Below are 24,940 nucleotides of genomic sequence, written 5' to 3' on the forward strand. Positions count from 1 at the left end.
AGGTGTCGGGCACCATCCGATCTGAGGCCACCACCTCGGGCCGGACCAGCGTCACTTCTGCGCCCATGTCCCAGTACCCAGTGACCTTCCTCCCATCCACTTCCAGGGAAACAATGCACTCTTTCCGGAGGGGCAGCCCCGCGCCCACCCGGTAAACCAAAAACCCGGAGCCTGGAGCATCCACAGGTGGTATGTTGCCAGCCCCCCTTTCCTGGGAATGTAGCCCCTTCTCCGATTGGGTTTTTACCCAGTCCACCCTCTGCGGGTTGGGTCTGCTTGGTCTGTCCCTGAGCTTGGGGCACTGGGCCCGTATGTGACCTCGTTGGCCACAGCGATAGCAGCCCATATCTCGTGGGTCCCCTTGAGTGGGTCGGAGGGACCTGCCGCTGGATGTTCCCCTTTTGGGGGGGTTCTCCATAGGCCCCCTTTGGGAGGTCCCATGATGACTCTCTCTCTGCGTTGAGGCAGGCCTGCTCCTTCGAGACTCCTCCCTGCCCGCCCCTGCCCTACTGTCCACAAATTGGTCGGCCAGCTGGCCTGCATGCTGCGGGTTCTCCGGCTTCTGGTCCATCAACCACAGCCTCAGGTCAGACGGGCACTGCTCGTCCAAGTGCTCCAGTATGAATAGGTCAAGCAGGTCCTCTTTAATTTGGGCCCCAGCCGTCCACTTGCGGGCATACCCCTGCGCCCGGTTGACCAGTTGTAGGTATGTGACCTCAGGGGTTTTACGCTGGCTCCGGAACTTTTTCCGGTACATCTCAGGAGTCAGCCCAAACTCACGGAGCAGGGCCTGTTTGAACAGTTCGTAGTCCCCTGCCTCCGCCCCTTTCAGTCGGCTGTACACCTCCACGGCTGTGGAGTCCAGTAAGGGGGTGAGAACTGCAATCCTGTCTGCAGGGTCAACCCTGTGCAGCTCGCAGGCATTCTCAAAGGCCGTCAGGAAGGTATCTATGTCCTCCCCCTCCTTACGCCGGGGCAGCAAGTGCTTATCAAAGCTCTTTGTAGGCTTGGGCCCCCCCTCACTCACCGCAGCCGGGGCCTCACTGCTCCTCAGCCGGGCCAGGTCCAGCTCATGTTTACGCTGTTTCTCCTTCTCCTCCCGCTCATGTTTACGCTGTTTCTCCTTCTCCTCCAGCTCTCGCCTCTTTAACTCGAGCTCCTCCCGTCTCAGCTCCCTTTCATATTCCAGCCGCATCTGCTCCACGGATGCCGAGCGTTGCCAGGAGGATCCCCTGCTGGGGGGTGAGCTTCGCCGTGAGGCTCCCCTGCTGGCTGGGGGTGTCACGGTGCCCTCGGTATACACTGGGCTCCTCCCCGCCCTTCCCCTAGGCCTAGGAAGGGGGGGTCTCGGGAAGCCCTCGTCCGCCGGCTGACCACTCCCAGCGGGGACAGACATTGGTGCCTGCGCTGCATCTGCCCGGTTGCTTCCCTCAGAGACAGGGCTCCGTTCATTCGTGCGGTCTCCCTGTTCCAGCTGGGCAATCAGCTGGTCCTTGCTGAGCCTCCCTGGGTGCAGCCCCCTCTGCTTGCACAGCTCCACCAGGTCACACTTGCGCCGCTTGGCATACATCTTCCTGCTGGCCACTCACAGGCCGGGGTGCTCTCCGCTCCCCACGGTTTCCAGGGGGACCCCTAGTGCACCAGCCCTTCGTGAGGTCACCACCTCTCTGCCAGGGTCGAGCTGCCGACTCCTTCGCCCCTGGGACCGCTCGCTGCAATCCCCCGGGGGACCCTGTTACTGCAAAGTCCTTCTCGCTGGGCACACACTCCCAGGGGTTAATCACCCCTTCGTTTTACTGCTCCCCAGTCACTTACTGCAGGAAGCGCTGTCCACGGGGTGCAGTATCTCCCGCCGCTGCCACCAGTTGTCACGGAGTGTGGGGAGTCCGGCCCTGCACCCCTCTTCCTGGGACCCACAGTGACTCTTAGCCAGCCAGTAAAACAGAAGGTTTATTGGACAACAGGAACACCGGTCACAGCAGAGCTTGCAGGCACAGTCAGGACCCCCCCACCGAGTCCCTCTGGGCTTTCAGGGTGCTTGGATCCTAGCTAGGATACATCACACTTCTGTTTTAGTTATTGCAGTGGCTCTGCTTTGGACCTGTTCCGTGACCTCAGACAAGTCACTTCCTCTCTGTGCCTCTGTTTCCTCTCCCACCTTTTGTCTGGTTTCTGTATTTACAGAGTGTGAGCTGGGATTTTCTCACTATGCATCTGGAGGCTGCACAATCTCAGTCAGGGCTTCTAGGTGCTACCGCACTACAAATAATAGAACCCCCCCACACCCACGTGGGGTGTAGATCTCCCTACCAAAGCAACAGTTACCAGTGGGACCTGTCACATTCTAGACAGCAAGAGGAAGCTTGAAGGTAAATGTGTCTTCTTAAAAAAAAGTTGTAGGACTAAGGACCACAGAACCTGCTCTCCCTTTTCCTGTGGGAGATGAACATGCTGTGATGCTAGTTTAGTGTCCTCATGAGTCCATGTAACTCCAATAGCCCACCGCATGCTTAGAGCCCCTGTGGGGTAATTCTTTGGGAGTTCAATGGAGATACCAAAGGCTAGACCCTCAGCTTGTGTAAATCCAGCTAAGTCCATGGAGCTTGGCCGATTTTCACTCACCAAGGATAGATTCTTCATGACCCCTACAGGTGCTGCACAGCCAGAGGAAGAGTGTCCTGCTCTTTGGAGTTTGAGCCAAGACCAGTAATAGGACAAATTTGAATATCTAAGGTGCCCAGTTGCAGAGCCACAAGCAAGCTATGCCAAGAAGCCATGTGCAACGGAGAGGTGTGCACAACTTCTCTCACTGGGACCTCACCTTCAGCATAGAGGGCGGAGATAAACTGGTTCACTGGAGTTGCGGCTACAGGCAGGGGAAGTCCTGCTCTGGCCACAGCAAGCACAAGCATAGGTTTGCTGTGCAGCAGAGGGAAGGCAGGGTTCCCAGATCCTTTACAGGGTGCTGGAGCTCATCCGCACTGGGATGTGGGGGAAGAAATTGAAGGCAGGGCTGCTGGCCATTCCACTGGCGTGTGTGTGTATGGGCAACAGCAGCTGTGTTGACTACTGTGTGGGAGGAGAGGAAATATTTGAAACCCCTCCTAGGCTATTATCAGAAAGAGCACCCAGGAGACACAGGAAAGGCCGCGCTACGGAGCCAGGTTTTGCAGAGCAGACAGCGGGAGCCACATGGGTCAGATTTTCAGGACAACAGCACTACAGTGGGGACTGTAACTGACACAAGTGAACATAACAGAGGCCTTAGGGCACTTGGCATTGGCAACAAGGGCGGCTTCCCTACAAGGCGGGGGTAGGGTCTAAGCTATCAGAGAGGAGCGAGAAGCTGACTGATGTTAGGTCAGCCAACTATTGCGCTCCTTTCCCAGGTAGTTCCTTGGGCGCGCGCACGCACACACACACACACACACACACTCTCTCTCTCTCTCTGCAGCTGCTGCACATCTCAGACCTGCATGACAGCCATTCCGAGAGTCCTCTCCCCTCCTTTGATCCAAGGCTGGAATGCAGGAGCATGGCTAGGGAGGAGGCAGAACATAGTTGCCTACAGTGGAACTTGCTGTTTGCTTTGGGAACATGCCTTGGGATCTTACAGCAGAGCATGAAGGAGTGAACCCTCAGCTGAGGTGACTAAGGGGGCAAGCAGGCAGAGCTGACTCAGAGCAGGGAAGTGCCTGCCTATTTGATTACCAATATTTCCAAAGGAAGTCCAGGGTCCCACAGGATGTCTCCCCTGCAACCACTGACCCAGCCTGACCTGCTTATCTTGCCAGCCTTGTGCAGATCATAATGCAGCGTGGTCTCCCTGCACTACCATTCAGAGGTTCAAGGCAAGGATTTGATCCTTTTTATTGAAGGCCAGATACTTAAACCGCTTTCCGACAGCCTAAGATGCAGTAAGCAAAGGCCCTGCTTAAAAACCATCTAGTGAGTCAAACTTTACTCATTCCTATTCTAGGTCTTCCTCTCTCCTGGCTTCACACCAGCTACCCGTATCACAGTGATAATGCTTGGCCAGCAGAGATCGTCCCCATGCATTCTTCACACGTGCTCCTACTGTTCTACTAGTCCACACAGTGTGTATACATCACCCTGTACAGACATAGATAGAATGGCAACATACATACATACATAAGGTGCACCTCTATCTACTGGAAACTGCAGTGTCTGGAGACCGCATTGGCTGCACGTCAGAGGATGTGCCTTGTGAGTCATTGCCAGCATCAAACTACAGACCATCTTTTTGCTACAGCACAGGAAATGACAAGCACCCTAGTGCAATGGAGACATGCGCCTTCTCTGATGGGCTCATTTTTCAGTTACGAATGGACATAGGACATTTCCATAATGTCTATTGAATTTATTTGGAATTAAACCAATAGGGCTTGGTAGATATTCCTCTGCCCTGTTAAATTCTGTGGGGTTTTAGAGTGATCTTTTTAATAAGGTTCCCAAGTCAATCTTTAGCTCTTTATCAAATTCCACAGGAGTATCCAGAAAACACGCCCCCCACCCACCCACACTTTAACACAGAATGAGAATCTTTCTACAGGACTTTTCCATAAGGGGATGTTGCTAGATTAGAGTTTGCTCCACACTCCACCTTATCAGCAACCTTTAATCATGTTTACTCAGAATCCTCATTGGCCAGTGGGTTTAGGCCCAGGACAAAGGTTTAGTACTTACTTACTCAGCACATTACCAGTGTGCTTATTTGATGCTTTCTCTGGCAGGGCCAGTACCCAGATAGAGTCTGAACCTTCTCTTATGCAGTAGGTTTTACTCTCCCAAACTGAGGCCGAGTTCATATGTCTAACGATGGAGAACAACAAAAGTGAGGAGAAACCGCTGCTTTTTACTTTAAGAGGATTTCATCTCTCTGAAGATTATGGCTTCCTTCTTCCAAATCCTCTGGTAGGGACTCTCTCTATACGAGACATTCATGTCAAGGGAAACGCAACACTTTCAAACAGAAGGGTTGGTGGGCAGTTTTCTTATTCTATAGAAATAGCTTATAAATTGAATCATTTACTAATATTTATTTATACACAAATACAATTTTTTTTGCTTAAATATTTTAACAAAATTCAATAGAGGACAAGATTTTAATTCTTAAAAAGCAATAAAAAAAGTGCCAGGAGAGGGGAAATGAAATCTTCACTTGACACCAAAGAAAGAATTGATCTTGTATTTACAGATTTTTACCAAGTCTGAGTACAGGCGAGAGTGAGCTTTGGAATACAGACTTTCAGCTTTAATCCTTTTTAAAAAGTGACAGCAAATTATAAATGGTACTCCTTGAGCAGAAGCTTGCAAGAAATCAATTCAAGATTATGCAAGTAAAATATTGAGAAACATGATACAGACAGGGAAGTTAAACAAGCGTAGTTTAATATCCAGTAGCTTGTGTTTAAATCGCAGTGCCAGCACTTAAAAAGGCCCAGTCCTACAAAATTCTAATACTAATTGCTGACAGCTCCACTGGCTTCACCTGCTCAGAACCTGGCAGGATCAGGCCCTTAAAGTCATTGTATTTACAGTCACCAGGATAGTAACTGACATTCCAGTTCCTTCCAAGCTGGAAAAAGACCATGTTCTGCAGATAGTGAAATGCCAGAATAGCAGGATTGATTGCCTTCTGCACACACTGAGACAGCACATCAGGAAAGACATGGACAAATTGGAGAGAAAAGCAACAGAAATGATAAAAGGTTTAGAAAACCTGACTTATGGGGTAAGATTTAAAAAACAAACAAACAAACAAAAAAACCCCACACACACCTTGGCCATATTTGCTTTTGAGAAAAGAAGGCTGAGGGGAGACAACAGTTTTAACATATTTGAACTGGTATCATAAAGGGGATGGGGATCATCTGTTCTCCATGTCCACCGAAGAAAGGTGGAGAACTAATGGGCTTAAACTGCAGCTAGGGAGATGTAGTTAGAACGTTATTCCTAATATCTAACCTACCAGGGTAGTTAAGCTCCAATGATGGGGATTGTACAGCCTCCCTATTCTAGAGCTTTTGAAGAACAGGTTGGACAAATGCCTGTCATAGATGGTCTAGCTTTACTTGGTCCTGCCTCAGCACAGGGAGCCGGACTTTATGACTTAGAGGTGCCTTCCAACCCTATGCTTCTATGAATACCTGCTCCCCTTTGGAGTCTCTCAGATGAGCTGAGTACTGGAACCAAAGAGTCCTGATATCCACAGTGGTGCTATTTAAGGCCATTACCAGACTGTGAAATGGTTATAAAATGTTTGTGCATAGTTGTATCCAACTTGGGATAAAAATCATGATTATCTCGCTATTCAGAGTTGTTATAAAGTCCCAGTGGTGCGATTACATGGCTAGCTCCACCTATCCCTGGTTCCTGGTCTCTCTCACCGCACCCCCTCAAATATCAGTCAGTCAGTCAGTCAGTCTCTCTCACACACACACACACACTCTCCCTCTCCCACTAGGCTCCCAGGGCAGAGTTCCATAATTCTTTTAGGCCAGGCCCTGAGCGATATACCCTGCATATCAACCATGCTTAGCCTGCAGGTCTGACTAGGTTTGGCACATGCAGTTCTTCCCTTTGGGAGTCTGAGCCTAGTGGGGATTACAGTGACCAGACAGTACTGTTCAGAAGGCTGTCTATTTTGCAACCAGAACAAAGCGTTTAGAGAAAAGGGATTTTAAAGGGAGTCTCTACCTGTCTGTCTATCTTACCAAACGGCTTACTATCCCCGAAGCAGACCTCATTTCTTCAGATCCTATGTATCAGTCTGGTTCCACCCAGACAAACAACCACTCCCCCCTCAGACTCCCTTTTTAAACTGCCACAGCCCTTTTGATCTTTTGGTTTCCAGACTTTGGCCCTGCTCATCAAAACCCATTTTGTAAGATGCCTGGAGCCAGGATGTACAGTCTTCAAAAGTTGAGAGATGATGGTTGAACTATTAAGAACCCTCAAGTGTTTACCAAGTGGTGAATTATCTTGAGCCATTCTGTTTCCTCACCATCCTCCTCATTAACCTAAGGCCATGTAGTCATCAGTAATATCCCAGTAACTAGGTCAACATGCATGGTTCACCAGTTATTACGGAGCGGCTCCATTTCCCTCATATGCTGCTCTCAGAGACAAGTTTAATGACAGATTCTTGTGTAGTAACAACAGCAATAAAAGCTTTGCAGCGTAAGTCTGAACAAGTGATCCATATAAAAGCTAAAAAAATCAGAAGCCAAATAAAAACCATGAGATTTCTTAAAATATTGGGTTCTTTTTAAGTCACCTGGGGCCTGATTCAGCTTTTGAATGCTTGGGGTTTGTCGATATTGTGTTAGCTGAGGCATTGAACGTGTCACAGCCAAACAGCTCCCAAAGCAGGGATTGCTGCCTGCTTGGATCTGTTCTTTGTCTGCATCTCAGAGAATGACTCGTCTAGAGCGAAGCTACAATATGCTGCTGTGGTAATGTAACCATATTAATTACGTACATAGTCACTAAAAGTGGCACCCTTGGCATGTGCATCTTTGCTGGGGAAGGAGTTATATTCTCCCTGCAGGGACTGTGCTTGTGTCTGTCTGGAAAGTGCTCAGCAATACCAGAAAACAAACAATTCAATTAAGCCAAATCCCCTGCCCCCATCTGCTCATTGCAGGCCCCGAAACATCTCAAAAGTACTTTCAGCAGCAGCTCATTTTCTTCCCCTTTTGGCACATAAGAGATAATGTAAAAGTTCCACACCCATCCCCAGAGATAAGACATCCTGAAAGTCTTGTGCACCATAATGGCTGGGCAGACATACAAGAGGGGTTGGATTTTTCAGGAAGCTCAGCTGAGCCGAGTGGTAGTTTCAGACGCTGGCTAACCTGAGCTCAGCAGTGCCACCAAATTGCTACTCAGTTTTTCATGCAATTCTCTGCTATTCTCGAATAAAGCCTCACTCCTATGAGAGGAGTGAGAAACCTATGAAAAATGACTCCATTTGTGCTTAAAAAAAAAGAAAAAAAGAAAAAAAGTGTCAGTTCTAATTTAATGGAGATGGAAGGGACTGACTGACATTGGAGGAAATCCTAAAATAGCACCATGGGGTACACCCCTCCCTGCATGCTGGGCACCTCCACAATACACTCCCTACTTTGCATCTGTGTTTTAAATACCAACCACCATCCTCAAACAAAGTGGGAAAAGAAGCCCATTTAAATGGATTGCAAGTCAGCTAGTACTGTGCTGTCTGGGTCCCCACTGCAATGAAGACAGAAATGCCTTAGAATCTGGGGAAGGCAGAAGTAATGGGAGCAACGTTGGGCAATGTCAGGAAACGAGTCTGTCCTCTCCTTTAACTTGCCTCTGATCACTGGGATCACCGGAGGCAAAAGGGGTGAGAGAACAAGCCATTTGTTTCACATCAGTTATCACTGGGTCATTACAGTGGCATTTTTAAAAGCAGAAAAAACGCCCATTAAACCTTTGTCCTACTCAGATCCCACACAAGGAAATAGCCACTTAGTTTACATTGATCCCAGATAAAATATAAAAGCCACGTAGCCCCGAAGGGAATTATTCTTCATGAAAATCAGTGGATACAAAATACAGTGAAAGGATCAGGATTCTCCAGTTGAAGAAAGGCGGCTTTATTGTTTCCCCCCCAGAAATATGACACACACCCCTCACTGATATTTTTAAGCACCTCAGCATTTAAACAAGAAGAAAGAGGACGCAGGCTAATAATTAGCCAGATATTGCCTGGTGGGGCACTGTACAAGCATTCAGACACCTCAATTCCCCCTTACTCCAGTCTCGGACTCCCTGAACATGCAGCTCTACCAGTCATGCCCATCAATCCCATCCCGCAGTCCCGCCTGCTACATCAGTCACACCACCCTGAACTCTGCGGATGCCCCTTGTTCCTGCCCCAAAGCATCTATTACTACCCCAGTCATGAACTTGCTCATCAAATTAAGGGTCAGTGAGGAGATACAGTCAATGACTTTTTATTGCACTAGTTCCTAACAGAATTGTTTGTTGGATGATTTAAGGCCTTTTTTCTGTTCTAGAGTGAACTCCCTGCTCTCTATGGGCCTTGGATGGAGATTGCCAACAACCTGCCTCACCTGATCCAGAGCCATCAGCTCCGTTCACAAGTGTACAAGGTGCCTATTTAATCCTCTGCTTGAATTCTAGATTCTTGGGGATTAACCTCAAGTTAATGTTGGTGCCAGTCACCTCTGCACCTGCAGCACTGGAGCCTCATCTTCAAACAAAGCTAAAACACAAACATTGGAGAAAACATAGATCCCAATGTATCGGGATTAAAAAACCAAAAGGGGAGAAAAGTAAAACAAAAAACACCCACAGCTTCTCCTGTACAGTGTGTAATACAGAGAGAATTCCTTCAGGTGTCACTAGAGGTACAGCACAAAGATGGACCAGGACTCATCATTTCAGCTAGAAAGCAAATAGGTTTTGGAGTTAATCATAACATGGAACTATTCCAGATTCCTGCATCTAGAGCTTTGCTGCAGCACTTTTAATCTCAAATTAGCGCTCCGATTTAAAAAAAAAAAAAAGGGACCAGATGTGAGAGGAAAGAACACCTTTCTGTAAAGCTTCTCTAAAAACTGTGGTTCTCAACCAGGGGTACTCAGAGGTCTTCCAGGAGATACATCAATTTATCTAGATATTTGCCTAGTTTAACAACAGGGCTACATAAAAAGCACTAGTGAAGTCAGTACAAATTTTAAAATGTCAGACAATGACTTGTTTATACTGCTCTATATTATACATAGAAATATAAGTACAATATTTATATTCCAATTGGTTTATTTTGTAACTATATGGTTAAAATGAGAAAATAAGCAATTTCAGTAATAATGTGTTGTGACACGCTTGTATTTTTAGGTCTGATTTTGTAAGCAAGTAGGCTTTAAGTGAGGTGAAACTGGGGGTATGCAAGAGAAAGACGCCTCAAAGGGGTACAGTAGTCTGGAAAGGGTGAGAGCCAGCGCTCTAAAAAGACCGGGAGTTTACCATATAGTAGTGCTACAACTGAGAAGTTCCATCAGTGTAATAAGCCCTATTCTAAGGCAGAAAGAAGAGAAGGCTGAGCAGAGCAGAGAAACTGTTTGTGCTGAAGATGGCAAGGATATTTCACAGAGGTAACAGAGCACAGGGATGGGCATCAGGATGACTGGGATCCTGTTCTGAGCTCAGACTTTGACTTGTTTTGTGATGCAGGGCAAATTACTTTGCTTCAGGGCCTCAGTTTATGGGAGGAGAATATCTCCCCAGGGCACTGGGAGTTGGCTGGGTGCACTGAGAGCTCTGGTGATGTTAATTTTTACCACTCTAAAATGCCTTTTTCACAAGTTTCTCATTGGCAGATGCCCCAGCTGAGCAGTCAGCATCTCAAAGGGCATCGAGAGCTACGCTTGGCCCACCTCGCACTCAGCTTCATCACGATGGGGTTCGTCTGGCAAGAAGGAGAGGAGGAGACGGTCAAGGTAAAAGCAGCACCAAATGGGTTATTTGCTCTTTGAAATCAAGAAGCTTTTGCTCTTTTCAGATTAATGCCACCAGAATAGGCAGCAGAATGGCCCCCTCCAGGTAAAATGTTTGTACCTGCAGAGAGCTGGAGAATCCATGCTGAGCTGGGAACGGCTTGTGCTATTGCCAGTTACAAAGCTCTGAACTTACCTGACATCAGCCAGCATCTATAGCAAGTGCAGCTTGAGGGTTTGTCTTCTACACTGCAGAAAAAGGACCCATCTTACCTCGGGTTAAAATAGCAGCCAAGACATGGGAACTTGGCTTTTCACTCAGGCTGGCAGCCTGAGTTCAAACCCCAGCTTCCCCGTAGGCTTTAACTTCAACTCAGATTGCTGAGTCTTCCTTGCTACTTCAACCTGAGTTAAGAACACTCCTTTTTTTTTTTTGCAGTGTAGTTGTACTCTTGGTGTCTGAGAGCAGGGTGTCCCCGGCCCCCTGCAGATGAGGAGCCTGCTACATTTAACATTCCAACTGGATCATTTTCAGGAGAAAATGAATAGCACAAGTTTGTGTCTTCCAGCTTCTGCCACGAAACCTTGCTGTTCCCTACTGGGAGATCTCTCAGATGCTGGGACTGCCTCCTATCCTGGTTCATGCAGATTTTGTGCTAGCCAACTGGAAGAAAAAGAATCTTAATGGGTAAATGCAAGAACAATGAAATCTACATCTGGACAGACTGAAATCGAGCTGTTACAGTGGTTGTGTCAGGTATCAAATCAGCACAAATGCAACCATTGGTCAATCTAGCAGGATGGTTTAAGACCATTTTTGTCCATTTAGATTTTAGCTCTAACATTTTGAAAATCCTTTAAAATATTCCCTGTCCTACTCTGTTCTGAGCCTGGCTGGAATGAAGGATGAATATTCCCTACAAAGATCTTTTCAGGTTTGGTGGGAGAGTTCAGCTCTTTGTCAATTGAGGGGTGTTGTGGTGTGCACACACAGGAAAACAGGAGCAAATGCCATTACTGTTAACATCAGTGTTAGGACAAAATCTCATTCTGAAGCGTGCGCGCCCACACACACACACACACACACACACACACACACGTCGTCATTGGTAATAGATTCCATTTCAATATAGTGATTTGTTATTCCCATGTTTTTTTGTTGTTTTTTTTACACATTTGCTGTTAACACCCGAAACTCCTGTAGGCCTTTGGAAATTGAGTAAGTATCTAATATGCTTATTTATTTAACTGCATTAGCTTTGTTTCAATTCAATTATTTGCTCCATCACCTCAGGGCTCTTTTAGTTTACATCTGTCTCCTGCTACATGAGCACAACATAAAGCAGCTCACTCTTGACCAGAGGAATTCCAGTACCACTTAGCAGCAGCTGGGTGGCCTCTACGTGACCCCCAGACTTCTGTAAACCAGATTACAGCTGTGATTTTTCACACATAGGTATGGATGGTGGAGACATGGACTCGGCACATTGGGTGCATGTGGGGTGCTGAGCTCCTTTGAAAAAAATCAGACCCTACATGCCCCAGCATGCATTGCTCCACTTTGATCTGAGGGGCCGGCAGTGGGACCTACGAGCCACTTGCAATTTTCACAGGAGGCAGATGCTGCCATCTGCAATGCAGACGTCTTCCACTCTGAATGTCCAAAGACTCAGGCATGTTAGGTGGGTTCTCAGTGTGTGGCATCCTCTCCCAAATCTGAATGTGGCAGCTGGGGAAGGGGATAAAGAGGAGGAAGGTATTCTATATCCCCACACTGCTGCCTAACCGGCAGCAATATTTGTAGCTTATTAGAGCCTGCCCAAAGCTAGGGCAAACACCACTTGTGTTGCAGGATCTGGCTAGAACGTGGCTGCACTTCAGAGCAATGAAGGGCCAATTAGTCTCATTGCTAGAATGTGTGTGTTTCAATCTCCACATGTTATGTATTTTCAAAATTCTCCTCCTTAAAGGAATCTGGACACCATCTTTTCACTGCCTGGTGGAGAGAGTTTGAGAGGATTCATTTTAGTTACTTGCCTTGTTGAGAAGGCAGCAGCGCCTGGGCTTAAGGTACAGTACAACTCGTACAGCACCCTCCTGGGTGGACAAACATTTCTCTCCTAATGCTTCTCGACTCCGGATGCAATTCACTCAGATCTGCAGAGACATAGGCAAAGCAGACAGGAGGTCACAGGTATCAGTGGGATGGCCTATTGTCAAAAGAGTCTGTTGAAAAAAGGTGGTCTGCCTTGCAGTCAACACAATCCAATCTGAGTCAGATTTATTAGGAATTAAACAGAAGATGAAGATGAAGGATCATGTGTTCCAGCCTGGCCCAGATCTGTAGTACTCCAGCCTGACAAACGGCCGCTCACCTGGAAGAGGAGGGGCGGCTGTTCTCAGAAGACACAGGCTGCTTTGTTAGCAGTCTTGGCAAAGAACTACATGGGATACGTAGAGTGAAGCTGCCTAGCAGGTGTTCCCCAGAGGGAAAGTTCTCTGTGTTTGTGTATAATGTTCATATATGGATGCTTGCACTGCTACTGCCCATGCTCCCCCTGTGCTGTCGATTAACAGAGACTGTCACAAACACAGCCAAGGAGACCAATGTCTGCCACTACTAATGAAGTCACTTGTGCAATCCTGCATTGGGGGCACTGATGGGCACACAACCCCCTTCTCTCCTGTGCTTTGGTTTGGGAGGTCCTGTCTCAGCATCTGCAAGGTTTCAGGGGTTGGAATTCAGAACCATCTGCACCCTATAGCATGATGGCAGTTTGCTTAGGTTTCTCTTACCATAGCAAGGTGAGAAAGCCCTGCCAGGTGAGCTCAGAATGAGCCAATAAGATAAGGAGAGAGGGGGCAGTGTGCCCAGAAGCACACCGAGGGCACATAAACCCATGTTTCTCCAGTACGTCACAGCTCTTCCACTGTTCTCTTATAGGCCGTTGTTCAGGCAGGTAATGCCATCCTGCAGCCTGACAAAGAGGCCCTGCATCAGGCCCTGCAAGAGATGGCAAAGGCCATTAAAGAGATGACTGATGCTTTGAAACGGATGCACGGTAATAATACTTCTTCACACCTAAATGTTTTCAGATCACTGCACAAACATTAATTCATTGGGATACAGGAGCAGAAATACTGTACTCTGAGTGCAAATGTATCGGGGGTAGCCAAAACCCACTTCTTCAGATGCATGGAGTGAAAATTACAAATGCAGGCACTGTTATACTGACACATGAAGAGAAGGAAGTTACCGCACACGTGGAGAACCAGTGTTGACAGGGCCAATACAATAGTCCACTCCCAATAATTGAGGAGGTGGTGTCAATTCCAGGAGAGGAAAAGTTGCTTCTGTAATGAGCCAGCCGCTCCCAGTCCCTATTCAAGCCCAAATTAATGGTGTTAAATTTGTTACTCACCAGAAACTACACACCACTCCACAGAAACACTAACCCAGGAACCAAACCCTGTAACAAGCCTCGTTGCCTACTCTGTCCCCATGTCTACTCTAGCAACACCATCAGAGGACCCAACCACACCATCAGAGGCTCATTCACCTGCACATCTACCAATGTGATATATGGCAACACATGCCAGTAGTGCCCCTCTACCATGTACATTGGCCAAACTGGACAGTCTCTACGTAAGAGGATAAATGGACACAAATCAAACATCAGGAATAGTAACATACAAAAGCCAGTAGAGGAACACTTCAGTCTCCCTGGACATTCTATAACCGATTTACAAGTAGCCATACTTGAACAAAAAAACAAACACCCAACCTTGAAAAACAGACTTCAAAGAGAAACTGCAGAACTAAAATTCATTTGCAAATTTAAGACCATTAATTTCAGCTTGAATAGGGACTGGGAGTCGCTGGCTCGTTACAGAAGCAACTTTCCCTCTCTTGGTATTGACACCTTCTCATCAGTTATTGGGAATGGACTATTGTATTGGCCCTGTCAACACTGATTCTTCACTTGTGAGGTAACTCCCTTCTCTCCATGTCTCAGTATAACAGTGCCTGCATCTGTAATCTTCACTCCATGCATCTGAAGTGGGGTTTTTAAACCCACAAAAGTTTATGCCCAAATAAATCTGTTAGTCTTTAAAGGTGCCACCGGACTCAGAGTATAAAGACTAGGCAAGGACAGGGCTGCAGGTGTCATGGCTTGGAGAAAAATCAAATACAAGACAGATATTCCCAGAATAGTGCAGGGATGTGTGCGCATGTATGGCTTAGCAAGAGTCCTGAATAAAATCAAGTGAGTTTTGTGAGACAATCAGAGCAGCAACACTGAAAAGCCTCTCACTGCTCTTCAACTCCCCTCTGATTCCAGAGCAGCTCAGACCAGCCTTGCTTAGCTAGGGTGAAGGGTTAGGCTGGTGTCTGTCCCCTGGCATGGAAACAGAAGTGAATGCTTAATGATAACATGGCACGGTCCACCCAGGGATGTCAAATCACTTCCTTACACGTGTGTTTTACTAAGCTCTGTGAAGCAGATGACTATTTTACAGAAAGAGGCTCCATGGAACACACACAGCTACAGTTAATTGTTTGAGATACAGCAGCCAGGTAGGGCCCAAACCAGGATTGTCCGCATGATGGACAATGTGGACCTCTTTATGAGAGTCCCCTGGTCTAAGTGTGAGAGGAGTTCGGGCTGCAACTCTTATTTCACATCCTTATAAACGACCAGTTCTTTTTATACAACAGCTCTTGGCTTTACCAGACGTTCATGCCCCCTCCTCTCCATTATGGACATTCATGTACAGCGGGGGATAATGTTAGCCACACTGACTTCTGAACCCTGTGATTCTCTGCTGTCACTGGAGGGCTGTAATCAGACTTTGCCAGCAGCAGTGTCATCCTACACGGACAAGGAACACAGACAGGCATAGACACTGCGATGCGTTGGTTTCAAGTGAAGTTACCTTGACGTGCTTAGGTGGGGAGAGCATGTTTGCTGCACGAAACACATCTGAAATGTGCTCAGACACCCAGGGTGACAGACAGAACTTAATGGGTCCCACAGTATTCTTGCCAGCAAGTTAAAGAAGTATGGGCTGGATGAATGGACTATAAGGTGGATAGAAACCTGGCTAGATCATTGGGCTCAATGGCCCCATGTCTAGTTGGCAGCTGGTATCAAGTGGAGTGCCCCAAGGGTTGGTTTTGTTCAATATCTTCATTAATGATCTGGAGGATGGCGTGGATTGCCCCTCAGCAAGTTTGCAGATGACACTAAACTAGGAGGAGTGGTAGATACACTGGAGGGTAAGGACAGGATACAAAGGGACCTAGACAAATTATAGGATTGGGCCAAAAGAAATCTGATGAGGTTCAACAAGGACAAGTGCAGAGTCCTGCACTTAGGACGGAAGAATCTCATGCACTGCTACAGACTAGGGACCGAGTGGCTGGCAGCAATTCTGCACAAAAGGACTTAGGGATTACAGTGGATGAGAAGCTGGATATGAGTCGACAGTGTGTCCTTGTTGCCAAGAAGGCTAACAACATTTTGGGCTGTGTAAGTAGGGGCACTGCCAGCAGATGGAGAGATGTGATAATTCCCCTTTATTTGACATTGGTGAGGCTTCATCTGGAGTACTGTGTCCAGTTTTGGGCCCCACATTACAAGAAGAATGTGGAAAAATTGGAAAGAGTCCAGTGGAAGGCAACAAAAATGATTAGGGGGCTGGAGCACATGACTTATGAGGAAAAGCTGAGGGAACTGGGCTTGTTTAGTCTGCAGAAAAGAAGAAGGGGGGGCGGGGGGATTTTATAGCTGGTGTCAAATTACCTGAAGGGGGTTCCAAAGAGGTTGGATCCAGACTGTTCTTAGTGGTAGCAGATGACAGAACAAGGAGTAATGAACTCAAGTTGCAGTGGGGGAGGTTTAGGCTGGATATTAGGAAAAACGTTTTCACTAGGAGGATGGTGAAGCACTGGAATGGGTTACCTAGGGAGGTGGTGGAATCTCCTTCCTTAGAGGTTTTTAAGGCCTGGCTGGACAAAGCCCTGGCTGGGATGATTTAGTTGGGGATTGGTCCTCCTTTGAGCAGGGGGTTGGACTAAATGATCTGAGGCCCCTTCCAACCCTGATAGTCTATGATATGGGGGGGGAACGTGCCTTTGAGATCATTTACAGCTATCAGCCAGCAAGGGCCAAGGCAGAGGGATGGTACTGAAGTCTCAGGAGGAAGGCAGAGCCAGCATCAAGGAAGAATCCATACAGCAATATGAGCAACAGACCAAGCTACTGAGCTCTTGGCCAGAGACAGCTTAATAATTCTTCATCAGCCAATCACGTGGTGCAACAGCTCGCAGTACCTGGAGTTCCATTATTTCAAGTGAATGTTCAGTGCCATGAATGAAGCTTACGGGAGCATTAAAGGGGCCAGGTCACATTTTGGAGGGTGATGGTGGCAGCACACAGCATTCCAGCTTCATCCACAAGTTGTTTTTCTAAAGATTCAGGGCATTTCTCTCTCAGACTGAGAAGGAAGGTGATGGGAGAAGGCTGATGCAGATGTAACTAACTGCCATTGGCTTGGAGTGACATCACAATTTGATTTCTTTCCTAGACTATGTGGATCCAGCAATATTTTATGCCGTGATCCGGATCTTTCTGTCTGGGTAAGTACGAGGTGATCATTCCAGAGGGAAATGCATATGTCAGCAATTCCCAAGGATGGAGAAGAGGCTGTTGGAGGAAGGCAGCCCTAATGTAGGTACATCGGGTGCCACAGTCTCTCTCGTGTGGCAGGGATAACTTGGGTTATAGTGAGTGACGACCTTGTGCCTAGGCATGAGAAGAAGAGCCCTTTCTTTTGGAAAGGGAATGTTTGGTTTGCGTTATCCACGTTGGGCCAGCCCAACACATGGGACGAAGATGTCACAGGGATTCAGGTGTGTTCCACCCTGCCCCAATCCCAAACTTCTCATACATGGCGACAGTGATCACAGGACCCTGGATCAGCAAGAGAGCACAGCACAATGGCTGGTCAGAATTCCTCTTCTGCCTTTCCCCATGATCTGTCCCTGCCTTTCAAAAGACCAACTCTTCCCCCGACCGCTGGTGTTCTCTGCACCATGAACGTTGTTAGTATCAATCATACGGAAACAGATCCTGAAAAGTTCTTGACCCAGCTAGCAACCCTGGAGATGGGTGGTTTTTTGTTGGACACATTGTTAATTATTTGTACTGCCTCAGAGCCCTTGTCACAGAACAGGGCACCATTGTCCCACTGAACAAAACAACAGTCCCTGCCCCAAAGAGATTACAGTCTCAGTACTTTCAGCTCTCTCTTCCTGACCTTGTGCTATATAGTTTCTATAGACATCGCTGGAAGGCCAGTAGGTCTCTTCTGCTAAATGCAGTTCTTCATGGAATCACATTAACAAAATTACCTTGCCACTGTTTTAACAGGATGCCGCTCATTAGAGGAAAAAAAAAACAAAACAAGAAAACAAAAACAAAAACCACACACCAACCAACCACCACCACAAAAAATCCCCACACATCCCACCACTATTTGTGTATGTAAAGCAAAAAGATAGATCTCAGGAATAATTGAAGTCTTGTTCAAAACGCCTTTGTCATGCCAGATCCTCACTTGGAGAGCTCAGAACTCCCAAAGTACTCTAATACCAGTGTTATCTTGGGGTTGCTAACTTTAATTTTGTAACAGGTTTCAGTGTTCCCACGTGTAAAGGCCTGCTGCATCTTAAATTTTCTTCAGTTTTCCATCTAAACTGACCTTGTCTTGAAGGTTGTCAGCCTGAAAAACACATGCCTTTTAAATTCTGTTCTGTTATAAACAGTACAGGACTGGAGGTTACTATAAATGTATTTCTGAGACAGCTAAAAATAACTGAACATTTGATAAAACTATTTTTCCCTCTTAGATTTGTATAACAGCTGTTCCTGGAAGTTAAGGGGGAGGGTCAGCCCCAAATTCCTAACTGAAACCTCCAAAATTGCAACCTTTCAGTAGTATAAACAGCTAAATACATACATTCTTCAGAAGCCAGGAGATATATTCATGGCAGGGCACAGTTATTTCCAGAATCCTGATTCCTGCCCCCACCCCTTTCCATTCAGAGCTTTTAGCCACTTGTAGACATGGATGCATAAAGCAAACATGGCAGGGTTTGGATGAGTGGTGGAAAAAGCACATCAGGTCAGGAAAAACCACAACTAGCCAGTTTATTGGTTTGCTCAAGACTAGTGTTTTTGGTGAGGGTAGGGGAAATCACATCACATAAAGGTAAAACCCTGCACTCCATTACAGGAAATGGACATTGTCCCTACTCTGTATCCACAGGAATCATTGTCACCTAAGGAAAGGTGACAAGGAAAACAAAACCCCAAAAAACAAATAAAAACAAACTTTTAGGACTTACTAATATCGGCCTCAAATGCTCTCCTAACCCAGAAGATCTGAGAATATAGCAATGTTATTTTGCTATTCTTTTCCTTTTAGCAAAACCAAAACCACCAAACACAAATGTTTCCCAGCAACAGTGATGGGGTTTGGGGTGATACCACTGCAATTGGTCCTGCTTTGAGCAGGGGGCTGGACTAGATGACCTCCTGAGGTCCCTTCCAACCCCGATATTCTATGAAATTCGTTTTCACGTGACAGAGCATGTATGCTTTCCACTACCATGGTTCACACTATCGCATAGTCAAGCCTGGTGCTTTACAGGAAAACAAGACAGGTCCCTGGTGCAAGGAGATTCCAAAGACACAAAGTGCAGCTAGGTTTCTAGCTCCCCATTGGAAGGTCAGGGACAGGGGGGTTAGACAGGAGTCTAACTGCCCTTTTGATATTTTAATAACGCCCCCGCCATCTAGTCTAACAGGCATGACATTTTAATATGCAGTGCTGAGGAAGAGTTGTTTAGAAAATTTTTGCTCATAGCAAACCTGCAAGCTCTGCACTATAAATTAAAAAGGAGAATTTGAGAGATGTCGATTTCAAAACCATGGAATGGATCGATCACTATTATGCAGTAGTCCCGTGGGCTACAACAATGAGCCAGCATACTCTTGGTGTCTGAGACAACTAAGGTTACATTTTAAGACCACTACACAGTCATTTCAGACTAACCGCCCTGGAGGTTAATGAAAATTGAGTGTCCAATCCCTGAGAGCTTGCTCTTTGCAATTATATGTTCTGTTGCTGAAGAATACACACACACACACACACACACACACACACTTTAAAAAGCCATACCCCTTTTAATTCCTAAAGAACTATACAGAATGGAATTAAACTCTTGGCTCCTGGGATTTTATCTTGATACAATGCTTTACCATCATACTGGTCACTCCCAAAATATCATTTTATATACATCCTGTTTCAGTAGAGACCCTTCCCCCCACTACACTGTGGCCCTGCGCAAGTGTTACACTTCTCCTGAGCATTCCAGGCAGCCGAGAAAATCCGAGCTGTCGTCATTCTGCTTGATGCGATTGTTAACAAAGGGTTTAAAATAGGCATTGTTGATCTCATGAGCATCTCCAACATCTGGCTACAGAAGGTTCTAAATGATAGTATACAAACAAGAGCACAGCATGACCGTCATTAGATACACACACAGCACTCTTCTACCCAGAGCACATTTTCTGCAGCATTTAACCCAGCAGATGACAACACAGGTCTGGGTGGCGTACAAGGATTATGCAGAAGTCTTTGATGGCTCATCCCCAGTACCATCACCTATTTCTCCTGGTGAATTTTCTTGAGATGTGATGGATGGGTTATATTTTTAAATACAAGGGGGGAAAAAAAGTCAGTATTGGTGCTGTTGGTTTGTTGTATTCATTATTCATGCAGCACAACAGTCGAGCGTCTCACTTTACAGAAAAATGGCAGGTCCCTAATCTGATTTGCTGCAGTCTGCATTACACTGCCATGGCATGTGATGACAAAGACAGGATGGGGAAGGGAAGTATCGAGGATGAGGCATGAAAGGAGCTTGTTGTTACATATGCATCTTATGTTCACTTTCTTCCAGTGTAATATATTAACATTTGAGGAAGTGAGGGTTAGCCCCAAGATGATGATGTATGAGTCATACCTAGGAAGACTTACTCCATCTGGCCCGTGTAGGGTTCTTAGCTCACTGAAGCACCATTTCTTATTGCTTTGCATTCTCGTTAAAGGTGGAAAGATAACCCAGCAATGCCAGGAGGGCTGATATATGAAGGAGTTTCTGATGAGCCTATGTCCTATTCTGGAGGGAGCGCAGCACAGAGCACAGTACTTCATGCCTTTGATGAATTATTAACAATTCATCATAGCAAGGAAAGCAGTAAGTCAAACAACACTTTGCTTATTTGTTTAAACGAACGACTGTGGCTCTGTATCAGGTATATTTACGAACGGATAAAGTTTTGTGTAAATCAGACTGTCTCAAAATCCACCTGCTTCTGTGTCAGCTGGGAAGAAGTTCCCTTCAATACTGTCATAAACAGATAGCTAAGGGTTAATGTCTCTTTCACCTGAAACACCTGACCAGAGAACCAATCAGGAAACCGGATTTTTTCAACTTTGGGTGGAGGGAAGTGTGTCTCTGAGTCTTTTGTCTGTCTGCCTGTTTCCTCTGAGCTTTGGAGAAGTAGTTCTATTTTCTAGTCTTCTGTTTTCTAAGTGTAAGGACAAAGAGATCAGATAGTAAGTTCTATGGTTTCTTTTCTTTGGTATTTGCATGAATGTAAGTGCTGGAGGGCTTTGATTTGTATTCTTTTTGAATAAGGCTGTTTATTCAATATTCTTTTAAGCAATTGACCCTGTGTTGTATCATCTTAATACAGAGAGAACATTTGTATTTTTTCTTTCTTTTTATATAAAGCTTTCTTTTAAGACCGGTTGGAGTTTTTCTTTACTTCAGGGAAATTGAGTCTGTACTCACCAGGGAATTGGTGGGAGGAAGAAATCAGGGGAGTTCTGTGTGTTGGATTGCTAGCCTGATTTTGCATTTCCTCTGGGTGAAGAGGAAAGTGCTTTTGTTCCAGGATTGGGAACGGAGAGGGGGAATCACTCTGCGTAGTTTCACAGAGCTTGTGTCTGTGTATCTCTCCAGGAGCATCTGGAGGGGGGAAGGGAAAAAGGATTATTTCCCTTGGTTGTGAGACTCAGGGGATCTGGGTCTTGGGGTCCCCAGGGAAGGTTTTTCAGTGGGACCAGAGTGCCCCAAAACACTCTAATTTTTTGGGTGGTGGCAGCAGTACCAGGTCCAAGCTGGTAACTAAGCTTGGAGGTTTTCATGCTAACCCCCAAATTTTGGACGCTAAGGTCCAGAATCTGGGAATAAGGTTATGTCAAATACATTGTGGAAAGATGTCTGTTAAACCCAGGTTCTGGCAGCCCCATTACCAAATCCCAAAGGCAGGTCCTAATTAATAGAATAATTCAAACCAAACAGGTCTGTCTAGGTTATATATGGACACTGCACTGGCAGGAAGTGCAAGACTTCAGAGGCTGCAGGTAACATCAACTTACCCCCATGTACACACTTTATAGGGCTGATAGAGGGGGGAAGCCAGTACAAATTACCGGGGCCCCGGGTCCACTTCTGCACCCCCCTCATCGGCCCTGTTTAGCCAATCCGCCCTTGTTGGGGGGCCCGAAAATTTTTTTCACCGGGGCCCAAACCCACTCTCAGCAGCCCTGTTTATAATCAGTCTAACTAGGAACCAAAACGAGGACATGTGGGCGAGGAGTGGCCATTGACTTTGGGGTTAAATATGTAACCTTAGTGGTGTGCTGCGGGGGAGGGGAGTGGGTTCTTTTCACATTCCATTTAGTCCTATTCTATTGAAAGGAGATAAAGGGGGAGGGGAAGCAAAGCTGCCTGTCCAAGTTGTTAATAAAGGGCTTGATGCATGACTTGATGTCCCTGCCTCATGGAGAAACAGGGTGCATGAGGAATAAGCAGCAGCAAAGATGGAAAAGTAAATTTACACATGCTGGAGGTTTCTGCAGCGCCCATTTCAGTGAGAATGAACACTGTCCCAGCAGAAGCTCCTCAACCTCTGAAGGTGCATTTCCTAGCCTGCCTTAGGTATAAAAGCCACCCCTTGCTGAGTGCCACCACAAGTCCAATGCCCCACGTAAGTTGAGTTTAAGCCCTCCTTCAAGGAGATCAGTGGTGCATCAGCCTGGGGCTGAATTTCACCCACAGGACCTGAAACTCTTGGATTCCTTTTCTAGCTGTGTTACCAAATCACAGTGTGCCCCTGGCCTCAGTTTCCCCACATGTAGAATGGAGATGCTGAGGCTTTCCAACCTTGCAAAGCACTATGAAGCCTGCTACTAGAGTGAAGCATTAATTATTATAGAGACTTTTCTAAAATCTGAACAGATTTGACCCGAATATGCTCAAAGTGATTTTTCATTGGCTTATATCTGAACTATAAATAGGGCCCCTTACAAATAGGCTCATGCTGAAAACCGCAATTTAGATTGATCAGTTTTTTTAAAGGCACTTAAACGTTTTTAATTCTCTTGATTATTTTTTCCCCAGTTACACAGATATACCTTGAAAGAACATAAAGAATGGAAAGTGATAGTGTATTAGTCTTAAGCAAGGCTAAATGAACTCCAGCATCTCTCCAGATTTATTGCATGCACTTGGTTTATTAGGGATATTTTTCTTGGTATAAGAGCAAATATTACTCATTGGGGATATTTAGCCACATGCATTTGTGAAGAGAGATCATATTACATGAAGTGTCTCTAGTCTACTCTGTAATTTGCGTAGGGTTGCAACAGGATCAATATGATGGATTCAGTAAGGTGCCACTGATTAATAGCCTCCAGGCCTGGAAAAGTTGTCTCCAATTTCCCTCTTAGGATATAGAGCAAGTCACCGTCACAGCTACCATCAAGGGGCAGACAGAGACTCAGGCACTACCTTCCCTATCAAGATCTCTGGCTACCAGGAAGCAATGGATGGGAGTTCTGGGTGCAGTTGGGAATATAAGCTTGTTTCCTATGCTTGGGATCTGCAGGCAAATCTGACTTAGTTCACAAATGCAAGAGTGCTGGGTGGGTTTCAATCTAGTCCCTTATTGATCCATGTCAATTCTACACAGTTGGCATTCTGCGCTCTGCATGCCAGTGAGTGCTTGGCACGTCAGGGCTGAGACATGCTGGCAGGATATTTTTGGGAAAATCAGGAGAGTGCCTGTCAGCAGCACTCTAGAACTAATCACAGTGGGCTAGAGATTACGCAGGTACCAATATTAAAGTATTCCCTGGGAACTGTCAAGATTAGCTTTAACAATTAATAGCTCCCCCTCCCCATCTCTGGCTAAGTGATTCTCCTCTTCTTTTGTTGGTCTTTTGCAGCTGCATTTCTACACAGGATGAGGGACTACATGCCACCCCACCACAGGGCCTTCATAGAAGAAATCCAGTCTGCCCCGTCACTGAAGCAACATATACTGTCCTCTGGAAATGAAAAGCTGCGCATAGCTTACAACCAGTGTGTGTCCGTTCTGGCAGACTTGAGAACCTACCACATTGCTATCGTCACCAAGTTCATCGTCATAGCAGCTGCTAATGCCAAAGCCAAGAAAGGAAAGCCAAGCCACTGGGCGGGCAACTTTCAGATTAACCCGCCTTCGTCGTTACAAGAGAGGGGCACCGGTGGCTCAGGCATCCTGAGCTTCTTGAAGAGTGTCAGGGACACGACGAGAGCAGGAATAATACAAGGTTAAACACTGTCGTGCCACATGCGTTTCACTAGGGACGAGAGGAGTGTGCAAGCTTAAGACCAAAAGAGCTTTCTGTTTAACATTTGCATTTGCGCCTGTGCCAGGATCTAGCTAGGATCACCCCAGCTGAAAGGTCCATCTTAAGTAGAGCATCCTATGCCTCATTTCTATGAACACAAAAGACATTCAATGTTGGGAATAAGCGAACGCTGGGGTGATTCACTAGAAGAAAACCATTGCCCATCTGAAACATGGGGTATGTCTACACAGGGATAAAAGACCTGCGGCATGGCACGGCTGGCCCAGGTCAGCTGACTCAGGCTTGTGGGGCTAAACATTGCTGTGTAGACGTTCGGCTTGGGACTGAGCCCGAATGTCTACACAGCAAATGTTTAGCCCCGCGAGCCTGAGTCAGACACGGTTTATCATCCCTGTGTGGACTTACCCTTTGCTTCACCTTCATTCAGACAGGAAGCTGCAGAACTTTCCTGCAGCTCAGCAGCCTGGCAGTTCGCAAGGCTAAAAGTCCCTCCCGTGATGAGCACATTGTGACATGAGTCACAGGTGGCCTGATGTGGCTGTTGGTGGGGGGCAAAGAGAGAGACTCAAAAATTCAGGCCAGTTATGTAGGAGCTTGAATACAGATTAAGGGGTCCCAGTATTAGGCACCTAGTTCTGAGAAATGCGATC

At 46.4% G+C, this 24,940-nt stretch overlaps 1 protein-coding gene across 1 annotated transcript; it reads left to right on the forward strand.

The window, feature by feature from the left end:
- The first annotated feature begins 4,839 nt into the window (after positions 1 to 4,839).
- IDO2 (indoleamine 2,3-dioxygenase 2) lies at positions 4,840 to 24,253 on the forward strand. Its single transcript, XM_030538646.1, has 10 exons — positions 4,840 to 4,935; positions 9,069 to 9,164; positions 10,395 to 10,514; positions 11,081 to 11,199; positions 11,716 to 11,730; positions 12,482 to 12,581; positions 13,456 to 13,573; positions 17,103 to 17,154; positions 20,693 to 20,841; positions 23,883 to 24,253. Exons 1-10 carry the CDS (start codon positions 4,840 to 4,842, stop codon positions 24,251 to 24,253), a joined length of 1,236 nt encoding a protein of 411 aa, XP_030394506.1.
- Positions 24,254 to 24,940: the final 687 nt, after the last annotated feature.

The sequence above is a fragment of the Gopherus evgoodei genome, chromosome 19 (assembly GCF_007399415.2).
Source record: "Gopherus evgoodei ecotype Sinaloan lineage chromosome 19, rGopEvg1_v1.p, whole genome shotgun sequence".
Taxonomy (NCBI): domain Eukaryota; kingdom Metazoa; phylum Chordata; order Testudines; family Testudinidae; genus Gopherus; species Gopherus evgoodei.